Raw genomic sequence first — 25,569 nt, forward strand, 5'->3', positions numbered from 1 at the left:
CGCTGACCCAGAACATCTCACCTGCTCCATTTCGTTTAGGCTACATGTTACTGGGGTGAAGATTCGGTCATGCATTCTCCTGCATGGTGTAAGATGATCTAAAATATGAGGAAATGTGAGCGCACTAGTTGAGGACAATAAAGTCGTCTCAATAAAATGATTGTCTCTGGAACATCACAGGAAAAATTTCCTTCATGGTTATGGAAATGACTTACTTAATTACAACATAACGTACGAATATCATTCGTCCGCTTACGTTATAGTTTGTATTTTGATGATTATTATTACAGTCTAGACCAGCTTCTAATTTCATATAATAATCCATAATCAGCCATTATATTGTAAAATCCATTTCTAATTGTCTGATCATGCCAACTAGCATTATGGCATAATGGAACAGACTTTCCTATTTGTTTAATTGGCTTATCAGCACAGCATGTCTGCAGCGATGGCTGTGCTTACTAGATTAGAAATCTGTTTGATTTTTATTTATAGTGAAGATAAAAATGTTACTTGAACTTCAGTTACATTAAAACTTTCTTTACATTTTTATATATTCAAGATATTTTTTTCCCACTGCATCTGACTCTGCAAGCTTATGCATTCTTTGCAGATTTGTCCAGGTTTAAGCCGCGTGTGTGACATGATGGCGTACCGGCTTTGCAAGATGTCCTGAAAACACACTCGAGTAGACTTCTTGAACAGTATGTGTGTATATGTACAGATTGCAGTAAGGGTTGTTTGTTTGTATGTATGTATGTATGTATGTATGTATATATACCTGTACTTGTGGATGACTTTTATTCATGTTTATTTCAGCAGAAGCTTGCTGCTCTTCCCAGACAGGCACCAGATTTGGTTTCTTTATGAGAAAATCGCCGCTTAGTGATATTCCCATTGGTGGATTCTCTGGTTTTCTTTGACCTCATTTGGATGTGTGTTGGTCATTGAGCTTTCCACATATTTGCTAAAGATTCTTTGTGTCATTTGCTGATTTCCCCAACATTCTTAACCAAACCATTAATGTACATTATAGTCTTGTTATTAATGAAAGTTGTGTTATTGTGGTTAATTAGTTTATGATGATCTGGGCAAGTAAAAGCTCTAATATGCTTGCACAGTCCATTGTTTTGTTTGCCTGGAAACCTAATTGACAAAAAGTGGTAGCTAAAGTAATGTAATAACACATAGAGAGCTAGTGAAAGAAATGAATACAGTCACAGATAACTGAAAAGCGTTTATGATTATTATACTGTTATTACAAGGTTTCTAATGTAGCACATCATGCTTGGGACCTTGACAAGAAGTCAGTAAGTTGTTGACCGATATCCGTCATTTACTGTCTGTACGTTTACCTGTGAGGTGACTGCATGTAGTAAGCAGTAGAGTTGTTTAACAGCCTTGTGCTTGACTTCATTTTGCTTGGTTTCTTTATTGTTTCTACCTGATTCTGAAATGAAGATCTAAATTCCATTTTACGCTAATCAATTCGCCTAGTAATAACCAGATCGTGCCTCAGCCGATATGTGTGTGGTGCAGCAGCTGGTGGGATTGGGAATGAGTAGCTTGTGCTATCATTTAGTTATTTATAGTTGTTGTTTTTTAAACATACTCCTGTTAGAGGTCACCACAGCGGATCGTCCGTCTCCATGATGGAAATCTGGTTTATGATATGCATATTTAATATGGCAGAGCTTTACACTGGATACCTTTCTTGATGCAACCCTTGCATTTTTATCCAGACTTGGGCACAGAGAACGCACTAGCTTGTGCAACCAGAGTGGCTGGGTTTGGTGCCCAACATGGGGCTCAAACCCACGACCCTGAGCTGTACCGACAAGTTGTAGTGTCTTCACAGGTTGTAAAATAACTGTTCTTTGCATTGCACAGCATCAATTATTAGTGAAAGTCTAGTGTGCAGTATAGCGAGCACAGCTTCTTCCAGCATCAGTAAGGTTTGCATTCCATTGAAGCCACGGATTCATAACAAAACCCTGATGGAAAGATGTGAAATAACTGACTGGGTATGAAATGATGTGTAAGATTTAGTGTGTGAATAGTGAAAACAGTCTCAGAGTGAGATATGGATGTGAGGAACGGGCTAAAGAGAGATATAGAGCGTCTTGCTGGGAGAAGCATGTTGAAGGGAAGGGAAGAGAAATGCGAAGGAAGGATGGAGTCCCTTCGGCTACCTGCGGATAGAGTCGACGTCCTTTCAGGAGTGCTGTAATGAGTTATTGAACACCCTCAGCTTTCTAAAGGATGCTGACAGAGGTCTTCTACATGTCCTTGTCCTAAAGAACACCTTAACAGTTTGCACACACCACACACACTGATGCTTGTAAACACACAGCTTAAAAGCTTAAAAAGCAGCTTTGATAACTTGTTTGTTCAATTACTGTAGCAGTGCTTGTGTCCTTGCAGTGTGTTTATGAATGTCTTTGAACAGAGGGTTTGATCCTTGTGTGGAATTGAGTGCGGAAGTATAGAAGATATTGTGTTGGAGAGAACAATAGGGTGGAAAAGCGAGCATGTCTTATGGAGCTCACCCTTGCTCCTGTGTGTATGAAGGAGTTGTTTCCCTAAGGCTGAGTTGGCAGAGTAATGTGAAGAAGAGCATCTGATCTCAGTCCTACTCGGGAAATGCCATTGCTAGCCGGTAAACGTGTGGATAAGTGTCTGCATGCAGGATCTTTACTGTAGCATTGGCATTAATGTGAGAGACAGGAATTCAGTAGGCATGATACAGACAGGTGACAAATCTGAGTTTCCAGACCGGTGTACAGTATGATACGGTTACCAGAGCTGCCAATCTAAACACAGTTTTGCGTAGGAGCTCAGTATTTTAACTTTGAGGTATTCCAGTACAAGTTTTCTATCAAAAATACAGCAAAAGTTTTATTTCCCATAACCCAACCCACCCCACCACCCTGCCTTTAAAAACAGCAGATAAGCCAATGGACATATGCATTGGGAACGATTGGCAATCGCGTAGGTGTTTTGAACTCGCTAATATTCACCGGCACCCCTGGAAGCCCATTGTTTATTTTATAAATAAACTGAATAGTAATGATGAGCAGAAAATGATTGGAAAAGAAACCCTGTTTCCATTGCTGTCCTTCACCTGTCAGTGCAAAGACGTTCAAATAGTTTGCGCACATCAACAGTGAAAAATGTCAGCCATGTGGAACCATGCCATCGTTTCTTTGAGCTACTTTAAACATGCAATCTGTAAAAGGACTATATTGAAAACATTCTAATTTTTTTATTTTTTATACTGCTTTCAAGGCCACTTGTCCCATTAGACGGAGGAGTAATTGCATTGAAGAGTCATCTGAATTTATCCTGTAATTAAATATTTCTCTCTGATTGGAGTGGACTATTGCAGGACGATGGTGTCCTCATCCACAGTGCACAAAGGCTCACGGAATGGTTTGAGTATGAAAATGATGTCATTTATATGCTATCGCCTTCACAGTCACCAGATCTTGACTCAACTGGACACTTGGAAGAATTTTAAGTTGACGTGTCAGACCATTCCCTATCGTCAAAACGCCACAAGAGGGAGTACCTTTTGGAAGAACGGTGTCCATCGGCGCAGTAGAGAAAGAGAGACGTGTAGAAACTGTGAATCCAGTGACTCGTAGTGGCCCTGTGTTGACCATTTGTTCCATGCCGGAGAAACGTGGAAACCTGGCTGGATTAATGCACACTCCTCGCATACCTTTGGTATGAAATTATTTATTTTGTCTTTACAGAAACAAAAGGATGAATGAAAAGTTGTTGATAATTAAACCTTGCCATTAAACTACTTGTTCTGGAATAAAACTACTTGTTCTGAATTGGCGTGCAAGAGCGTGGTCAAAAAAGGTGCGTTTCCCAGCTCCCCGTTTCCTCCCCCCCCCCCCCCCCCCCCCACAAGGTTAACCTACGTCACATATACCTTTATCCTATTACACGTGACCTATGACATCAGAGCAAACACAACATTAAATACAACAAAACGTAATATAATACTAAATAATAAATCGTAATTGTTCATTGTCATACCAAAAAACCCTCAATTTCAATTTTGCAAATAAAATAACAGATATGGCTATAACAGGCCCAGTAACCTTACTAAATCACTTTGCTGTTTTTTCTTTTAATTTGTCCACCCGTCTGTGAGTCTGTATACTGTGTGTGCTGTACTTGTGGTTGTGCATCGTGGAATACACGAGCAGCTCGACCGTTTAATGATATGATTGATCTTTGCTGGTGGAACAAATTGCTGTTACAACCTTTTCTTCTTTCACACCTCCTACACACACAAACAGCAATATGTAACTGTCTCAGTCCTGTTCTCGCCTGTGCGTGCGTGCGCATGCGTGTGCGTGTGTAAACATGCTTTAATCTAATCCAAATGAACATTGTGCTCTGACAAACAACAATCTTCATCTTAACTAGACCCGCTGTTAACCACCTCCCACACACACCCCTCTCCTCACACAGTGGGGTTTTGCTTAGCTTCATGCCTAGACGCACACACGGTTGATCAATAGTGTTTCCACGGGGAGCCTGATCAATACTCGCTGGGTTTAGAGCAGCAGAAAAGGAGAGATTTACTTGAATCCATTTCCCGAGCAGCTTTAAGAGGGCACACATCTCTCATCGTTTTTGAATGTGTGTTCCATCTCTGCTTAAAGAAACATTTAATCCACAGGGTGTTTGTGTTGAGCGGTGTTGATATTTGCCGAGAACTTTTCTTAACCTATTCATGCTTTTAAAAAAAAATCTTTTTCTAAGCATCCACTTATTGTTGACTTACTGATTGTCCACTTCAACTGGGGGACGCAAGCCTGAAGTGGACACTTTGTACCGTTTGTCTTTTTTTACAGCTACAGCAACCAATCTGCTGCTCTCTTTATGCGCGTTATCAGGTGAGGAGGGAAGGCTGTGCATTTCGATTACAACAACTCGGCTTACGAATTTTAATGAGATCAACCTTCAGCCTTCAGATAAATGAACGAGAGCTGAAGTTCTTCCAGTTTAGTGAAGATAACGGTTTATGCAAAGTCTTAATTAAAAGTTTATCAGATTGCAGCTCCAGCTGTGACGCTGGCCTTTGTACGCTCAGGATGTGCCAGGGAAAAAGACAAATATCTGATCTTCTGTGGCTAGTGAGATCTGAGAGGCCACACGTTTAATGTGGATTTTGGGTGATATGTGATTTTAAATATTAGCAGTAATCAATTCTTATTTTGTTTGCTGCTATGAACGACGTACGTAAAGATCAAGTGAGCCATGACGACTTGCTGCCTGCCGGTGAGGTGAATAGTTTGCGTGCAAATGTAGCAAGAAGACTCGCGCACACAAAAAAAAATCCCAATAAGAGGTTAAAAGACTGGCGCCTCCACCCCACCCACACCCCACTCATCATCCACCTGCCTTACTCCTGTTCATTTCTACTTTCCCATTACACCATTCTTCAAGGAAAGCAATCTTTTTAAACAGTATCACAGTTTGCAAATTTATTTTGCATTGATCTTCGCAGTGCACACGCATTTCTTTCGTACTTTACTTTTATCACTTTTTGTTGGAGGCTATTTCCAAGACTGGAGATGATGAAATTTGCTCTCTGGCTGCCCTGTGGGCCTAATGGGAGTGCAGCGTCTTAGTTTTCGGCACCTCCTGGATATTATAGACTATTGAACTGGCACTGGGCCTGATAGCATCTTGTATTAAAATTTCAACGTGTAGTTAATATCTCTAGGTTCGTTTTATAATGAAATACAAGTGTAATTTATTACAGGTTATTATTTTTTTTTTTTCACTCTTAAGAGGCAGTCCAGAGTAAAATATGCTGGAGACACTCTTCTCACTTGACAATAACGATTGTCTAGCCATGATCGTGTTGCCCTACTGAGTCACAATAGCAGGCCATGGGTAGCTGAACACTGCATCTGACCTTTGCAAAAAACAAATTAGATATGAGCTGAGGAGCTCATATAGCTGCAAGGTTAAGAGCTTTGTCTAGCTCAAGTGTCACCTGTACGCTCATAGTAGAAGAAGGGATGTTTCAAATTTGCGGCGTTTCATATATCCGTTCGGTCGTGATCTAAAAATCAATAAGCAGACATTATAGTATGATGCTAGACTCCTCCAGATTGGACAGTGATGTCTGATTTAGTTTCTTGCTGACATGCCCCTATTTGTTTATATTCCACACTGCTTGTGTCAGATTGTGGAATTCCGGATGGCTGCAATCAGCACCAGTGATGAAGTGCTAATCCAAAAGAATGGCCGAATGTCCGGGAGACTGAGAGCTTAGTGGATAATAATGCTTTGGAATGAAATAAAGGTGGGAGAGGAAAGATGGGTAAGGGAGGGTTGCGGGATACAACAGCAGTGATTGTGAGAGAAATGGACAGATGCAGAGATGAGCCTAGTTTCTTGATTGAACTCGTGCCAGTATATCTAAAGCTTCCACGCAAGTGACGAGATCTTGCAGAGTTGTGTATCGTGTGTGACTGCACAATTGAGATTTCACTCCTGTTGTCCTCAAACTGTGGTTATGCATCCTAGAGATGAAGGCCACGGTCGGCTTTCTTGCCCTGAATTTTCTTCCCTCTCTGTTCTTCTCTCTGCTGTGGGTTTTTCTTGACTGTCAAAAGAATTAGATACAGCTGCTATGAAAAAACATTGCACTCTGGCAGCCCAGAGTTTTTCATAAAAGCCTCCTGACTTGCTTTCTAGGTAGTAATAAAAGCTGTGTATGAGAACTGCATTGCTCAATGCATTGTCCAGGTAGGTACGAAAATGGATCAGTTGCACAATTTGTAAAGAAATGCAGTTTCCTAAAAGACTGTACACAATACAGTTTCCGGATATAACCTGCATGCAGTATAGTTTGAAAATGTACTGCTTTTTTTTTTTTTCCTGGACAAAAACACTCCAGGTATTGTAGTTGTATGTGTATTTAAAAGCATATTTGTACACTAACCAGCCAGGAGATTCAGTTTACATCAAACATTAGGGCAGTGGAGGCTGAATGGTTAAGGCTAGGTTACTGATCAGAAGGTCAAGGATTCAAGCTCCAGCACCGCCATACTGCCAATGTTGGGCCCTTGCACAAGGCCTTTAACCCTCTCTGTATCATGGCTGACCCTGCACTCTGATCCCATCTTCCTGGCAAGCTGGGATATATGGGGGAAAACGTTTGTGATAAATTTATATATGTTACAAATAAAGGCTTCTTCTTCTCTTCTTCTAAACATCAGAATGGGGAAAACTGTGAACTCTGACTGTGCCAGTCGTGCTGATGAGTATTTCATAAACCACTCGTCTTCCAGGATTTACTCACACAACAATCTGAAGTTTGCACAGAATGTTCAGAGAGCCTGCTCCATTAATGCCTCGTTGATGAGAGAGGTCAAAGATGAATGGCCAGAATCTTGAGGTGGATGGGCTACAACATCAGAAGACCGCATCGGGTTCCACTCATGTTAACCAAGAACAGGGATCTGATGTTACAATGTGCACAGCTTCACTGAAGGGATATAGAAAAACATCGGTTGGTCTTTTTCCAATCTTCACCTGTCCAGTTTCTGTGAGTTTATGCCCACTGTTTTAAAAAAAAAAAAATAAATAAATAAAAATCTGCCGTATAAAGCCATTAGATTGATGTCTGCTGAATTTTGTTACCTGTTGAAGTGTGCACAAGAACAAAATCAAAAGGTGCCTTGTTCAGTCCATGCTGTATTACTGCAGTCTGGATCAGATAATGCGTTGTTTATCTAAAAGTCTGTTCATTATAAATTCACTGATGCGCTAGTTGGAATATTTAAGTATTTTTTGATGCAATATGTTGTCATAATTTAAAAAAAAAAAAAAAGAAACCGAACATTTTTATACATGCTGTTATCATGTGTTACTGGCACAGTGCAGAGGACTCTTTATATATTCATTGAGCGCTGCTTATAGACTGTAGTAGCTGCAGTTAAGGGCTCATTAAAGGAGAAGCAGACTGAAGGAAGCAGTGCTGTAAGTACCTGAGATGATGAGGGGCCGCACACTCCTTGGTCTGGCTCGGGTTTTGATCGCTCAGAAGCCGGACGAGGGAACGTAATGAATGATAAGTACATTAAATAATAACCGTGCCCCATTTTCCCCACGTTCAGCATTTTCGGTGCCTAGAGAAGAGTACAGTTGCCAGAGATCATTAAAACTTGGCTGTGTTATCTGTAGCCTGGGAAGTAGTAGCAAAGAGTTTAATTGAGCATGTTTTTGTTATGATTATGTAATTAAGAGTTTTTGCTACAACAAACATGGTGCAGGCTGAACATATTTTCTGTCCAGGATGTTAAGTGATACAGCGCCACATGACACTTAAAGTAAATAAATAAATATAAGAAATAAATATTTTATGTTCTCCTCACTGTTGTTCTCTGGGTGTTTATTAATTCATTACTTTTTATTACACTTACATTGATGGGTTTTTTTTTTATTTTTTTATTTATTTTTTTTTTTTTTTTAAAAGTCATGTGGGTTTTTGTTTTGCTTGTATATGTTGTGTTTTGTGTTCATCTTGCTTCTTATGCATTAGTTTGACCTTTCTTTTTGTGCTGTTCACTCTTCTTATACCTGGGCCACACTAGAGGATAACGAGAGGTCTATTCACTCCTAATGACTGCAAAAGGTGTCGTGATTTTAGGCTAGAATTTACTGATTATCTTCCCAGATTATCTTTTGTTGAGAGGTAAGCACACAAAATCCAATTGTAGCCCCTCCCATATACACAGTCCAGTTCTTGAAACCTGTACTAAATACTATTAGTAAATACTAAACCTGTTAAATATTTACTGGATACTTAGTATCATGTTCCTCTAGTTTACCCACACATGTTGGATGCTTACTTTGAAGGTTTGGATGGCTTCATTGACTCGTTGGCCAAAACCTCACCACACTCGACACACTGTGGATTTTCCACTATAACAGTAAAACCGTACTCAGTATAGTATGTGTTGTACTTGCGAACGCATTTTGCTGCCTTCGAAATAGGAGTTTCTGAATCGACCGCATGCTTTCTTGGGGGGGGAGAGGATCGATGCATTTTTCCAGATGTTTTGAATTGATGATGAATTGTGTTATATAGACAAGCATGGTACATGGAGCTAGCGCATACGTAAGAGCAAAGCTAAATAAAGAGAACTTGATTGAGGTCTATGATTGGACAGCTAATAAGTGACATCAGCGGTTACGTTTGACCGTTTACATAAACCTGGAGATATTAACACGATTTGATAATGGGGGTCACTGTTTGCGTAAACATTGCAAATATACAGTTCTAATTGGTCATTTGTACTCGGGACAGAAAAGATCTTGCGACCCAGCAGGCAATGATCCGCAACCCAAAAATGGTAGAGAAGCGCTGCTGTAGTGTGCCGGTTTTCTTATCAAGCCCGACATCATTTGTGTGCTGGCTTGGGAGATTTTGATGCTCTCTACTATGTAGTTCAGAAAACTCCAGGATTTCCTGTACGCAAAAATTTCTCCTTTGCATGTATCTCAACCGCAAGTAAAATTATCGCAGCCTGGTTATCCGCATACGTGAAACAGGAGTAAATCGCATTAAAAGATTCCGAGCATTTACAGATTCCAGTCCCACAGTGGTGCAGGTGCACGGAGGACAGTTTGACAGCTGGTATCTGATTACAAACTAAACTGATTAGGCTTATTTCCATTTTGGCATGGCACATTGCCTTCCAACAACAAAGCCTGACATTCACTGAGTGAGGAAATCAAACTTGGCCAGCAAGGATTTAGACAACTTTAGGCAGGAAGATAGCCTGAGCACGATTAAAAAGCGAACGAAAAACCTTTCCACTTAGTTCCGGTGAAATATTTTTACGGTTTCTTAAACTAAAGGGGAAACATGAGCGTGCCGTTTTCAGAAATCAGCCAACCGGCTCAGCCGACAGATTTTCCCAGACCACCACACATTTTTGATAGCTGAGCTGATCTGTTGTCCGCCATGTGTGTTTTGATATGAGGTCATGATTGTTGTTTGTTGAAATTCTGCGTTCCCAGATCGGAAGTGTACGGTGTGTGATTCTAGGCAGTCCTGTAGTGTGAGGGGGTTTGATGACAGAGTGATCGAAAAAATCTTATATATGGTCTTGTATTTTCAAATTAAGATTGTATGAAGGGATTTGGCATTTAGTGGTGTATGCACGTATTCAGACATATTTTAGTGGAAAGATGCTGTTTGTAATTCTCTTACTGGTGGTTAATATCCCCTACTTGCCTGATTCTCACTGTGACACATCACAAGAGCTGTTACAGTTCAGACCACTATCCATTAACAGGACTGTGTTTGCTTTGTTAGCCAGATATAGGCAACTGAAATGGGTGTCAAGTGCCCTAGTGAGGTTGGCCTCATTCTGCTTTGATGTGATACAAGTGGCCCTCAGTGTAGTGTCTGAGCACCAGTGAGTCTCTCTCTCTCTCTCTCTCTCTCTCTCTCTCTCTCTCTCTCTCTCTCACTCTCTCTCTGGGTGATCGTGTTTGCATAGCGATGCTGACCCAAATGGAATTACTGTGCCATCAAAGGGAAGTGTTCATGAATTAGGAATGACCTTGATATGAGAGGCCCATGAGACACAGCACAGAGTTCAACTCATTTCACACCCATTCACTCAACAGTCTTGGAAAAACGACATCGCAAGCGCCGGAGAGGTGGAACGAGATGACTGGGGAAGCACAGAGAATCGATAGGTTGGACAAATAGAGAAGAAAGTAGAGCTAAGGCAGCACTAGTAATTCATGGGGCCTTTTTATGATTGTCTGTCTTATGAAGGTGTTCGTGTTTCTCCGTCCAGGTGCTGTTATTTCCTTTTATCTGAACCACAAAATTTTGCTGCTGATGAATGCGCCGTCTAAAAGCATTAGTGGTTTTTTAATCTGCGTTGCGCGAGTTCCTATCTTGTCACCGCAAAATAGAAAAGAAGTCGAGCTCCTGGCTTCATGAATAATTCAAGCAAAGCTAACCACTTCACTGCTACACGTTTCAATCACGGTGCTGAATGAGGGCTATTCCCCTGCTTATAAAGGCCAGTTTGTACCTCACGTCGCAGTCCTGGCTCTGCTCCGACATGTGAAAATGAAAAGGTCGCCAAAAGGCTTAATACAGAACCGTCTAACTCTGGTTAAGCTTTTCAGTGCTATAGAAAGATTAAAAGTGGCAGTTTCAGCATTTTGGTAATTAATGCTTTCAGAGTCTGATGAATTCTCTCTGTGTGCAATTTGAGGGTGGTGTCAGAATTAGCTTAGCGTAATTAATGAAAGGCTATGAGTGCAGCTAGCGCTACCAGGGGGAAACTGTTGTCTCTATAACAAATGTTTTTATTTCTTTAATAAACTTGCAGATGTTGGCTAATAATAGAATCTTTTTTTTCCTGGTTTAGAAGTTCATCTAAGGACCACGTTGCGATGCAACAGAAAAGAAACATGACGACGATCAGTCATGAATAATAAGCACTTTAGTGTGCAAATGAGCTTAAAATGACTCAAATTACTTTGCTTTCAGAGCACCTAGCTAAATAAACCCACACACTTACTCTCAGTATGTGCCACAGCTCCAGCCAGGTATTCTGTTTAAATAAAGGTATCTGTATATCTTAGGTGAATGTTTGAGAAGATTTATAAGGTATAACAGGAATTGTAATTACGCTGTTTGTTGCCAGTATAACACTGATATTTTTAATCATTAATAATAGTAATAACAGTCATTTTTAGTGTTTGTTTTTTTTGGCGGGGGGGTTATATCGTGCTGTTAAATACAATTTCTAACTTGGTTTCATTCGTCTACCAATAATTCCAATAATGTCAGAACCATCAGCTGTTCATCAGAGACCTTCTTTCATATGCCCTTTCTTTTCATCACTCTCTCAAACTACATTTTCATTGTGTAGGTGTGGGTATGTGATGAAGCCGACAAAGTAAGATTTATTATTCTCTTTTATTGTGCCAATAAAGCTTATGACACATGCTGAAGTTTTGATTCAGATGTGACGATAAAGGCTAAAAAAAATAAATAAAAAAAAACACACAAGCTGGAAACACACAGCTCTTGTGGTATTTTTCTTCCTCTTCATTCGTTCTTATACAAAGGCAGAAAATGTGCAACTGTCCATTCCAGTCTCCTTTTGTGTGTGTAATGGTTTTAAGAGGCTTTGATCCATCATCTCCTGCCGCACTCATCGATCAGCAGTTCAGCCTGGATTAGAGTTTTACTTCTCACCTAGAAACGGCCCTCACAGCCAATCACAGAGAAGAGCCTCCTTTAGCCAGTCACAAATCAGAGAGTACTAAAAGTGCCTCGGACATTGAGCAGAATTTATATGCTTATACTTTTCAGGAGTGTGTGTGTGTGTGTGTGTGTGTGTGTGTGTGTGTGTGTACACAGTGAATATAAAAAGTCCACTGTTTAATTTTCCACAGGTTCTGGCATGGTTTATCTTGCGTTCATTCTTTTACATGGACAAAATCCTGCCATTTTAACAGAGGTGTGTCGACTTTTTTAAATCCACTGTATACAGTGAATCTCGAGAGGCATTTCTTTCTTTCATCTTGAACCAGACACTATTGATCATCCACTATACAGTTGACCTTTTAAAGTGCAAAAAGCTATGTAGTATATTGAAAAAACCTTCAACATACTGAATGATTTCTGAAGTTTGCTCAACTCTCATTTGTAACCTCTCCTTTTCTGTCTTTCGCAGAAGAGAGAGGACATTCAGATAGACTCCAGAGCCAGCCCTAAGAAGAGCGCTGAACCTGCCATCGACCTTCTAGGCCTGGGTAAGACCCAAGTAATCAATCCCCTCCTCATCCTCCACCATCTTCCTCCGCCATGTCTGAGTGAAGCTGCTCTGTTTGTGCACCACCGAGCTGCATAGCTGCCTGCGCTGGTTAGGATCTGGATGCAGGAAAAGAGCTGAGGTTATGGTAGGGTTGATGGATGAGGGGGAAAAAAATATTTTTTTTAAAGTCATTTTACGCAGAAAAGAGAATACATTTCCAGAGTGCACATCTTAACCAGACCTGTAGGATAGCCTACTTGTACTTGCAGGTTGACTCTGTTTTTTGCTGAAATGTACTGCAGTAGGCATTTTTTCCTGCTTTTGGATTCTTTTTTTTTTAGTAGATTTGGATTCTTTTTTTTTTGTTTGTTTAGTGTGTGCCAGGAAAGAGAAAATAAAAAGCTATTTTCTTGTTTTCCTGTTTTCATTTCGAAATGGAAAAGGAATGAACACAACCTCCACAGACTGATCAGTGTTACTTTGAGTAACAATGGAGTTGGTCAGTATTCTCAGAGAAGCGTATTGTGATAGAATTTATTGTTCCAGTGGGGGAATTTACTATTTTTTTCTTCTGCAGCTGGGTTATCATGATATTGATCCCATCCCATCTCAGCTCAGCTCGTCACCCAGCCCTAGATTATGGATAATAGTCCTGTTTGCTGCTTTCTGGCTCTTTGTGGTGGTTAGATGAGACAGAAAGAAGCCAGCTGACCAAATCATCCCTGCATTGATCAGAGAAGTGGCGCGAGACCCTCCGGATGACCAAAGCGAACAGACACTCCATTATGTTCTCGACAATGAAAACTATAGAGCCCTAACAAAACATTGCACTAGTGTCTGTATTTTTCATCTCCACCCCCACCCCCTTCTCTCTGTGTGTGTGTGGCTCATATGGTAGTAAAGAGGGAAGAGGAAATGATAGAAATGAGGGGTTGGAAGAGGAAAACAAGATGGATTAGTTGGTGTGCGCCCATGCCACTGGGGGCACAGTGTGTGTTTGTGTATGGGAGAATTTATGGCATGCTCCAGGGCTGAGGGAGCTGATGATGAGCCATGAGTGATGATGGAATCGTGTCTTGCCTTTGTGTGTTTCCTCTCTCCCCTCAGCAGCACGAAGCAGCACAGTGGGTTATAAAAACAGAGAGAAAATTTACATCACATGCTACCTTTCCACCCCGTAGATCTCTTCTTCATGTTCCAGTACATGCTCTTTCTCTCCAGCGTCCCCAAGCATATTTGGGTGTCCTTATAAGGGAAAGAAACGGTCATTAATACAGATATTGTTCTCCAGGGGCTGTTGTGTGTGAAGCACGGATACCAGCTAGGACTTGAATAAAAAGACAAAGTGTGAATATCCCAGTAGAGTGAGCCTCTAGCAGCTGTGGTTCCCACCCCTGGCACAGTTGCTGGTTGAGTGTGATTTGATTTCTTCCCTTTTTTGGATGCTGTCAATAAGCAGCATGGAGACGCAGGGACAGAAAGAAACTCCTTTGTTTAAACAGTCAACACCAGAATTTTTGGGACCGTTCATGAACACACACAAAAATGAATAACAAGCATCTTCTGTAACTGCTTTATCTGAGTAAAGGTCTCTGCAGTTTAAATAACTAATTTCTTTATATTTTGGGAAGTAGAACCAAATACATTCGTAAGAAAAAATTGCAGGTAAGAAAATATTGTAGGTATAAATAACTACAGGAGATGTATTGGTCAGAATCTGTTTTGTGGGGATCTGCACCGGCACAATTAGAATTTGGAGATGCCTCAGCTAGCAAGAATAAACAGCACTAAAACTCCTGTGGTAATGTCTAACAAGGTTGGAGACCCTTGCACTCCTCCAGTTAGAACATTGCAGGCTTCTTTATACTGTTAGGTTTGTGTATGTGGACTGCTCTCTTCAATTCAGACCATGATAGGGTTCAAATCTGGAACCTGAGATGGCCATTTCAAAACACTGATTTTGTGTTTCAGCATTTCATTGTTGATTTGAAGTTATCATCTTGACAAAGTCCATCTATAGCTAATCTAAACTTCTGGGGTAATTTTACATTGAAATATCCTGATGCTTAGCGGAATCATAATGCGCAAGCCACCTGCTACAAAACAGCTGCAAAGCATCAGTGATGCACCACCATATTTTACAGAGAATCATATGTTTTTCCCCTGTGCGTTCTCCATTTATTTATTTTATTGTTTTTGCCAAACATACCAATGATGTGCATGACCGGAAAAAAAAAACGGTTTCAATTTGGTCTCATGTGACCACAGCATGATTCTTGCCATAGATGATTTTAAAACTTGACAACACCGTTAAGTAACTGAACTGTAAAATTCAGAAACTGTGATGATTGACGATGTCTCCACCTCCTTCATCAACTTCCTGCAGCTGATTTTTTTTTCTCGTAGTTGATCGAGTCGACATGTGGATGTTTGTGTGTAATGTTTATTTTATTTGCCAGTTCTTTTTAAAGAATGGTAATAATTCTGGAGTTGACTGTCTGCCAAGACAACACAATCTACTGCTTTAATGACACTTATATAATGCACTTGAGAGAGCCTAACTATTCCAGTTTCAAGTTGAAATATGTGGATTTTTAAAAATGGACAATGGCAAAAGGCATACTGTGTGCTTGATGCCCTTAGGCAGGACATGAAGCCATGACTCTGACATTCACAGTGATCGTGAGACCTTAAACTAGCTTGCACAGGGGAGTTAGAGGTCAGACAGCCTGAACCCACTGCCCTTTGAGACCGTCAGCCTTGACCTGTCATTTCCCCTTCTCTGGAACACCTTCGATTCTCACTTTCTCTTTCTCTCATTCTGTTCTTTCTCATTCTTCGTTTCAGATGCCCCTGCAGTCAATGCATCCAGCAGTGGTGCGGGATCTGGAAGTGCAGCTCCAATAAGTGATGATTTGGATATTTTTGGACCAATGGTGTCCAACCCTTTGCCATCAAGCACCAACACAAACCAGGTATGCTGTGACCTTTTCTTGACCCTACTTCTTTTACCCACCCAATCCTGTTGTCCTATGTTCAGAAGGCTAAAAAAGTATTTTTCACATCGAATCCTTATTCCTAATTCTGTGCTTGTATAACACTTGGCTCAGACTGGCGCTGAATTATATTTAAGAAGTTGACCTTCTGAAGTCAAGCATAAATCTGTACATAAGAGTCTGATACAGTAACTGCAAAGCTTTTGGCACCAAGATCTCTTTTAATTGCATTACCACAAATACTGAACCTATTAATTTATGTTCCAGTATTGAGTTGATAGTGTTATAATTTTTTAATAGAAAAAAAAAAAAGTATTGGGATTGTTTTCTTTTATTAGACAATCAGCAGAGTAGCTAATAATAATAAACAGTATATTTCATTTTCATACATTTCATACACAATATATTTTAATCCATTAGATTAGTAGTATTTCTTGTTGGTTGGAAGCTCATTTGACTCAAGGTAACTTAAAGCTGTTGAGGTTTATCTTGAATCTCTATACAAGCTCTGTAGTTCTTCTCAGTTGGTTAGTATGGGTCATAGATGGCACTTGCTCTACACCAAAGAGAGTAGAAGCAGTCTATCTGTTTTAAAACCACTTTGAAAGGGAGACAAAGAAATGGTCAAATTAGGTTGTTTTAACCCCCCCCCCCCCCCCCCCCCACCGAAACACAATAGTTACATTTACCTTTCTGGTCACAGCTGACAGGATTGATTTGTAAGGTCTTCCAGACATAAGGATGCTCAGCAACTAACATAAAAGAATTAGCATTGAGCTTGCCCTTCCAGAGAGATGGGAAAAGAGACTATTAGAAAAGACTGATGTTTTCGTCTGTTCTCCTTTACCGATGGGATGCGTTCTTAATAATGCATTAATGCTGGCTGGCCTGGACTTCAGCCTGGATCTATAGGGTCTCTTTATGGTTGACATCAAAGGATTACCACCAACCAGGGCTTACTGAGCATCGTCTGCTGTCGATTCACATCTGTGAAAAGTTGCACTTGAACACACTGCCAAGTATACAGCTGATGGGCACATGCCTTCTCTTCCTGCACGAGAGGAAATAACTCGAAATACCAGGAGGTGGCAGTAAATCGAAAAAGAAGAATCCTGAACTTGACACAATTAACCCGTCTTATAATGGCTGCTTTCCGCATGATTATGCGCCATGTCGTAAAGCACAAGTCTCTCAAACTGGTTCCATGAACATGACAATGTATGTACTCTGTGTACTGTACATTGGCATTGTTCTCATCACTTGGAAATCACTCACTGTTGCTGAGGGTGGTCCCACACAGACAGCCCAAAGATCAGTGGGATTGCTGAGGATGGTATCACTTAAAAACCGTGAAGATGGCTTTGAAGTACAACTGATATGAACAGTTTTACTATGATAGCTTTAGGACTGCAATTACCATGAACAGTTCTGCACACAAGTCTCCTGGTTATGAATTTCCTGGTTACACATTTGCTCTATTTTGACCATGTAGTACACAGTTATAGAAAGGAATTATTTATAATCACACTATCCGATATCACCCAGATGAGGATGGGTTCCTTTTTCAGTCTGGTTCCTCTCAAGGTTTCTTCCTCATATCGTCTCAGGGAGTTTTTCCTTGCCACCATCACCTCTGGCTTACTCATTAGGGATAAACTTATAAAAATTTATGTACTGAATTTCTATATTTCTGTGAAGCTGCTTTGTGGTAATGTCTATTGTTAAAAGTGCTACACAAATAAATTGAATTGAATTGAATGTGGTAGAATGGCAGCATGAATGAGCAGGTGACAAATCTGCAGCAATTATGTGATGCAATCATGTCAAAATGGAAAAGGAGCATTTCCAACACCTTGTAGAATCCATGCCAGAAACAATTGGGTCCTATCCATTATTGGTATGATGTTCCTAATAAAAAAGTATATTCCACTTCTATTGTCCTTCATAGTATGCCACCTACCAATATCAATTCCTGCAGTACATTAACATTTTGACATATTTAGTATGATTTATAGTGCACCTAAACAAACTACTTAGATACCATTTTCACAGCAGTGAAGGAATTTCACCAGATTTTAGAATCTCAAAAGCCGTTTCATTGGGAAAATATTACTATTTTCACCATAGGAGATAAAAAAATGGCGTTCTGTTTGTTCCCGCTTGAGCATTGCTTACTTAATTTCCTTCTATTGCACTGACTTGCTGGGAATAAATCTCCCACTGGCCTGTGATGGAAGTTAAACCGGATTGGCCGGTTTGCACAAGGGTGTGGGGGTCCCCAAGAATATTGCAGGTGAAGGTCAGCCACCAATACTTGATTATGTATGACAGACAATAGTCTTGCTCTTGTGGTTGCAGAACCTATAGGCCGCTCCACAAATATATGTCCTTGCTGTGCAGTGTATCTCCTAGGCTGTGGTCCTGGAATATAAAGGATGCTTTCTATTTGCACACTCGCGCCTGGCTTGGACACAAGGGATTCTAGCATAAAGAGTCATTTGTTTTTGATCGGAGAAGATTGGTACACTGCTGGGACTCTCCTCGTCTCCCTTCCCTGTCCCCACCTAGGGAAGCGAGAGAAACGGAGAAAGCAAGCTTGTGGTCTCGCAGGTCCTCAGGCCAGGAACTGACAGAGGTAACGGAAAGCAGGCCAACATATCTACCAAAAACTTCTCCCACATAATCCACTGTTTTATTAAGAAGTTTAGAAACAGGCACACCAGCATCCTCCACTGCAAGAGCTCATTCAATATGTACACACAACACAATACACATCCATTAGACATAACTCAATTTACTGCCTCTGAATACCCAAGAGAAGGAATTAAGATTGTCTCAAATGGGATATGTAACTGGAACGTTAAAGATAAAACATTCGTCAATGCAAGTAGTAGTATGCAAATGCATGTTAGTGTATGCAGCGGTGCGAGTTGAAACAATATACTCTCCTCTGTTACATTCGTCTTTGTTCTTTGACAACGCGCTGAGCTTCATTGAGAGTCTGCTCTGGGATCCTGGCAGATTTGTTCTTTCTCACCTTGTTTGTCATTTCTTCAAAATGCGCCTGTGTGAAGGACGTGTCAGCTTGACACAAGCTGTTATAATGGATTTGTCATTTTGGATACCATAAGTGATGTCCGTTGCAACAATTGACCCAGCTTCAGTGAATTCGGATCGGGTGTAGAGGAGAGAACACACGGAGAGAACACGGAGGCGAGAAGTGAAAGAGCAGGAATGAGAGAACAAGCCTCCACTCCACCCCTCCATTGAGCCTTACTGTTCCTTGGGACCAAGCAATTGCATGGCAAAATTGTCGAACATGCGGAACAAAGCTGATTGGTTGGCTCAAGGTTTGTATCACAGCTCTCACTTCTGGCAGCTCCTCCAGCCTCAAACGAAGTGAGAGGTGGGGGAGGTGCATTAATTTGCTTCTCCTCAAGCCTTCGTAAGAGACCACCAGGGTGCCTGTTTTCCATTCCTTTAGTGTGGCTGTAGACAACTGCATGTTAATCCGGTCTCTGGCTCGCCTCCTTTCACATCTGATTTGCCTCCTGCTCCCATTTCTCTCAGCTCTCTCAAGAGACACACACACACATGTATGCAGCAGTTTCCTTCCTAGAGCTCTGCAATGTTGCTGTCTGATTGCACCGTTTTGTTTATACCTCTTAACATTAAAGCATCAAATGATTGTTTTTCCCAGCTTTATTAAAAATCCTAACCAATTCTGCTTTGGCTCATCTATCTAAATGAAAAACAATTGTGTTAGTCAAGTTAGCTCTGTAATATTTTAATGACAGTCAAGTCTCTTCTCATAGCCGCATATGTTATGATGTATGAGGAGTATTCTTAATCTTTTAGGGTTTTTCACAGTTATTAGTCTGTTGGCCTAGTCTGAGTGGATCAGGAACATCTGGGAAGAGGCATTGATGGAAAGTCTTTAATTCATTGGTCGAAATATGTTGATGGAAAATGGATATAAACCTTTTGCGTGTAAAGTGTGTATTAAAATCATGGAAAACATGCATGCACTGACAACATGGAGCTGGTGCTAAATAATAAATGGATACGTAAATGATTTAAAAACATTTATTTTGTGAACTGTATATAGCATTTCTGTTGTTTTTCAACCCATATTAGAAGAATGCAGCGTACCATCGCCCTCAAATTAGTTAATTCAGCTCTCATTTTATAAAAAAAAAAATACTAGCCTCTACCTGGAATACACAGCATGTTTAGTGAAATTCATTAGATATTCAGTAGAATTTTGTTTAAATGATGTTCTCACTGCAGTCGAATCTCACCATTTTGCTTTGAAGCAGACTGAGATCGCTTCTTGCAAGAGGTCTCTGATGGAGCTTTTAACGGTAACAAGTTCTTTTTTTTTTTTTTTTTCAGTAATGTAGGCTCAGCACAGTCACTCTTCTGCTCCTGTGCATTAGTTATAGTGTGAAGGTTAAGAAAACAGACAGGATATATAGGGCGCTGATATTACTTTCCAGCAGCCTGCATCATTCTACGCTGTACTCAGCATTACAACCGAGAGACGTAGCTATTCTCTTAAAGAGCTCAGCCATCGAGCCTACTCAACCCTTTGTTATATGGGCATTTATTGATTTGACGGACATGTTTATCTAAAACGACTTGCAAATGCGACAGGATATAATTCAAACATACAGCTGGGCATATGAAACACATTAAATATGTTTATGTTGATGTACACTCACCATCTACTTTATGTACACGTGCACATTCGTGCAGTTATCTAATCAGACAATCGTGTGGCAGCAGCACAATGCGTAAAATCATGCAGATACAGGTCAGGAGTTTCAGTTCATGTTCATATCAAACATAAGAATGAGGAAAAATTGTGATGCCTGCGACTTTAATCATTCTGTATAAACTCTAAAGATTGTTGTGTGTGAAATTCCCAGGAGATCAGCAGTTTCTGAAATACTCAAACTGGCCCATCTGGTACCAACAACCATGCCACAATCAAAGTCACAGAGATCACACTTTTTCTTCATTCTGATGTTTGATGTGAACATTAACTGAAGCGCTTGACCTGTCTCTGCATGATTTTATGCATTGCACTGCTGCTCCATGATTAACTGATTAGATAACTGCATGAATGTATTTGTTATTCTGGAGCTAATTTGTTGGGCAGTACTGTTTGTTATTCCTGTGAGAAGTTAGTGGTTGTATAAGGTGCCATCACGGACACAGTTAATGTTGTGTTCATGGCCAAATGGGAACTAGGAAGTTTACATTTCTTGCAGGAAAGATCCATTGCAATGGCTTTCCAACTCGTAATTCCTACTCGCAGAGTCAGATTTGATTAACTTCTCCGAGTTGTGATTCCATGCCGTCACTTGAACATGGTGGTGCTTGTAGTATAAAGTGAGAATAATACGCAGTCTATTCAGCAGTCGGTTTCTGTTTATATTTGAAATCACTAAGTACTGGATGGCAAGTTGAATGTTTTCATTTAAATGTTGATTTGCTTTCTGTGAGATGTTTTGATCAAACTGCTCTTTCATGTCATTTTTGGTGCTCTTTACAGCAAATTCTCACATCCACTTTAAAAGCAAATTAAGCACTAACTCTTCAATTCCTGTTTTTGTAGACCGCTTACAGCGAGCATTTATTTTATTTATGACTTCAGACAGCTGAGTTCACGTGAACGCACTGTGGGAAGTCAGAGTTCGTTTAGGAACATTCCAATTTCCCAGTTGTCGTGATTCATTACAGCAGAGGCTTGAGATCCTACAATGACGAGCACGCTGACATCAACACCGGTATTAGCATGCAAGTTGAAAAGTTTGGAAAGCTTGAGCAGAGTTTACAGATGAGAAGGTGAGAAAACGGGACAGACCGAAGGATTAAAATGCTGCTGCAGCGGTCTCTAGAGAGAGGTGATGCAAGGTATAAATCCCTACAATCTTACTGTCAGCAAGTGTGTCGTGTTCAACTCTGTCAATTAAAGTAGTTTAAACTGCGGGGGGAAAAAAATCAGGTCAGAATTTCAATGCAAAATAAATCTTGGATTCCACTGAACATTGCATGTTAATTATAAAGGTCAAGATGCAAGGCGTTCAGGGCCTGGCACCAGTTTTCTGGCAGGTCTCACTACTCACACAACATATGGTTAATACATTATATATCCACTTAAAGCTGTGAATGTGTACAAATGAGACTCTGAACGTGCACACAGCACAGTTGGAGATTTTATATATAAACAGGTGCATCTACATACACACAGCATTGCGTAGAGAAAGCATATGGTCTAGCTGGCACTACCTAGCAGTGATCTCGCCAGTGTGCAGTCACTAAAGTATATTTATATTATACATGTTTCATAAGAACTGGATGTACACACATTAACACATGCGTCCAACAAAACCACACAGGGAATGATATACCTGTGGAAGAAAGAAATCCAACACACTATGCTGGACTGAAATTCCAACCTTCATGCTTTGTGCTCTGTGGAGTTAAAGGTTAGGAGAAAGCGACCAGATCATGGAGGCTCATCTGTCCTGCCATGTTGCTGAAACCTGGTACGCAGTCAAGACAAAGTAGTGCTGTTTAATCCAAGGTGTATGGCAGCACGGGCACAGGACTTGTCTGCCTACAGTATGTCAACAGCCCTATTTTTCGTATGTGACACTCCGTTTAAGGGATTTTTTTATGGAGATTTATTTGCACCAAACACATTTTGCAGGGAAAAAATACATGCACAGTGAGATTTTAAATCAAACGCATGTAAATACAGACTCCTGCACATTAAGACCCGCACTGCTGTACTGTAATGATGCATGTTTGTTTTTTTTCTTCACTCTCTTAATTTCTGCATTTTGTGGATGCTTGACTTCTAAATTCATTCTGCACAAGCCATGGCACTATCCTCACAATGCTTGACCTATGAGCTTGTATGTTTTGAATCATGAGAATCATGATCTTTTCTTTCTCCACTCGCTGGCCTTTCCTTCACTTTGGATGAGCTTAATCTCGGTTCATTTCTGTATTCCTTTGCTCATTCCACTCTGGCCTTCAACTTCTTACTGCTGATGAGTGGTTTGCATCTTGTGGTATAGCCTCTATATTTCTGCTCTGCCCTGTGGAGGTTATTGGTGATGTCACACACTGTTGTTTTTGGGTTTTTCTTAACAGCTCTCACCATGTCTGTCATCAGCTGCTGCTGTTTTCCATGGCCAACGTGATGCTCGTGTAATGGCTGTGGTGATTTTCCCTCTTTTCTTGGCTTCACAATTGCGTGCTTTTCTCTCTGGTCTTCATGTTGGTTTATCAATTTTATTTTATTTATTTATTTATTTTTTAAACAGAAAATGCAGTAGAACAACCAAGAGTAGATATTCCGATCTAGTAACTGTTTAAACAATCAATCTAACAGGGCACACCTGGGCAACAAGAAATACCTGTCAGTCGCATGTTCGAATATTTTACATCACTTGAAAACAGGTGTGTTTCAACAAAAGGTGCCAAGTTGTTTGTATGAGGGGATTGTATGTCATAGTGGGAAAAACCAATGCATAGGGTTCACTTTGCCCCCATTATTTATTAAATAGAGAAGAATGATTTTTTTTTATTATTCATTGACAGTACTAGCACTTGCAGAAGCACTTTGAACTCACATGGTCATTCTGAATTCATGAGGATAGTCTGTCTGCAGAGAGGATATAGCTTCCAGCCCAAAGACAAAACAAAATGTTCTAGAGTGGCGCAGTATTGCATTGGATAGCAGTGCCATCTTACAGCTCCTGGATCCCTGGTTCAATTTTGAGCTTACTCTCTGTGTGGTGCTTATGTACATATTCTCCCCATGTACATGTGAGTTTCTTCTGAGTTCTCTAGTTTCCGCTCATAGAAAACTCCGCTGTTTTCTCCACTCAAATCAAGCGCTTCCTACACTTACAGCCAATTTACATAGAGCGGCGCAGGGATGACGTCATTTTGTAGCGCCAATGCACGGAAACGGGTTTAGCATTTTATCGCTCGAGCTGCCAGTTTATCTGCGAGCTCCAGCGCTTGCGAGAGGGGAAATCATGACGCTAGCACGATGCTATATAGCACTACAGAGGTTGTCATTAAAACTCATCACGTCGAACGGGAAAAAACTTTGCAGATATACTCAGGGCTCTACAGTGTGACCATTTCAGTCGCATGTGAGTGAAGTACTTTGTGCGACTGTGAAAAAATATTCATTCGCACCGGTGCGAGTGACCTGTTCGGAGTTGTATAATACAATCGGAATAAAAACTACAGGAAGTCCAAAATGCATTTACACCGAGCAACAGTTACTTTCACACTGCTTTTCATCACCTCAGTCAACCGAATAAGTGTGGAAATACTGCAGAGAAGCCATTATGATGACAAGTAACATTGAACATCATTTGCTTCTCTCAACTCTCTGATGTCACAACTGCCATCTTTTATTGATCACGCACTATGTTCCTAAATTCTGTCATAATTGACAAGCTCAAGTTTTCTCATGCCTACGTGTGTGTTATATTGTGGCACATTAACGCTACCATCTCTTTAAAAAAACAAACAAAAAAAAAACTTCAACTGTGATCCTAAAAGAAATTGTCTTGCGTCTCTCCTCCTGTAAACACTGTTATTGCCTTTTCTGCATACGCCTGAATTGTTTTCATTTAGCTGCATATTGTTATATTTGATTCATATTTTTATTTGGTTGACGGCATTTGTACTTATCCTATATTTTGGGTACAATTTTATTCATATTTTGCTTCTACGAGATGATGCACTTTAAGGACCAATCTAATTTGATGCAAAGATTTGTACATTAGCAGGAATGTAGCACAACATGGGGGTGAAAGGAGAGGTCTGTTTATTTAAATGTGAAAGTACAATAAAAAATATGTTGTCCCTAAAATCAATGAATAATCGTGAAAATTAATCGAGATCTCAATATTTATCAAAATAATCGGGATTATCATCTTGGCCATAATCGTGCAGCCCTATTTGCTATATAATATATATATATATAATATAAAATTTATTGTAGAATATTTATGCATAATTTTTATGGATGCACAAAAAGCACCCAATTAAACTACAGTCCTAAATTAATAATATATATTCTGGTGTGTGTGTTGGGTTCTTTTTTGTTTTGGAGAAACAGTTGTGTAAAGTTTTATTCTGAAGTTTATATTTGTAACAGTTTGTGGATTTTATTTTAAATAAACAAAAAAGGGTACTGAAAGCTTGCCCCGCCCCCATCCAATTAATCGATTAATCCAAAAATAAATAAATAAATAAAAATATTTGGCCAACTAATCAATTATGAAAATAATCGTTGTTTGCAGCCCTAATACACACACACACACACATATAATGTGTGTGTGCATTACATGGCTCTGATCTTGCCCTTTTTCTTGGTTTTTCTGCCTCTTGGTGCAGATGGTCTCTCAGTAGGACTAATGTGTAATGAAAGCAGAGTTGTTTTGCTTTCTTTCCGCTACACTGCAGCTCATGTGGAAGCTGGCATTGTGGAGAACGACTGTCACCATCACTCACTGCTGTTCTTCCTGCCGGACTCTTTCACTGCAGTATGTTAAGCACTTGAATGTCATGCAGCATAGCACTGTTTTATTTATCAGGTCATTTACCATAGCCCTGCTTTTCACTGCCTGTTGGTTTTATTGCTGCCTTTTTTTTTTTTTTTTTTTTTTTTTTAAACTTGGATCTTT

At 40.2% G+C, this 25,569-nt stretch overlaps 1 protein-coding gene across 5 annotated transcripts in view; it reads left to right on the forward strand.

Moving 5' to 3' along the window:
• smap1 (small ArfGAP 1) overlaps nucleotides 1-25,569 on the forward strand; it is a 125,826-nt gene that overhangs the window by 82,946 nt on the left and 17,311 nt on the right. For all 5 annotated transcript variants that reach the window (XM_053621382.1, XM_053621381.1, XM_053621384.1 and 2 more), the window contains 2 exons: nucleotides 12,762-12,840; nucleotides 15,690-15,817. In XM_053621382.1, the coding sequence (XP_053477357.1) occupies nucleotides 12,762-12,840; nucleotides 15,690-15,817 (207 nt within the window). The remainder of the gene's footprint in view (nucleotides 1-12,761; nucleotides 12,841-15,689; nucleotides 15,818-25,569) is intronic.

The sequence above is a fragment of the Ictalurus furcatus genome, chromosome 3 (assembly GCF_023375685.1).
Source record: "Ictalurus furcatus strain D&B chromosome 3, Billie_1.0, whole genome shotgun sequence".
In the NCBI taxonomy this organism is placed as follows: domain Eukaryota; kingdom Metazoa; phylum Chordata; class Actinopteri; order Siluriformes; family Ictaluridae; genus Ictalurus; species Ictalurus furcatus.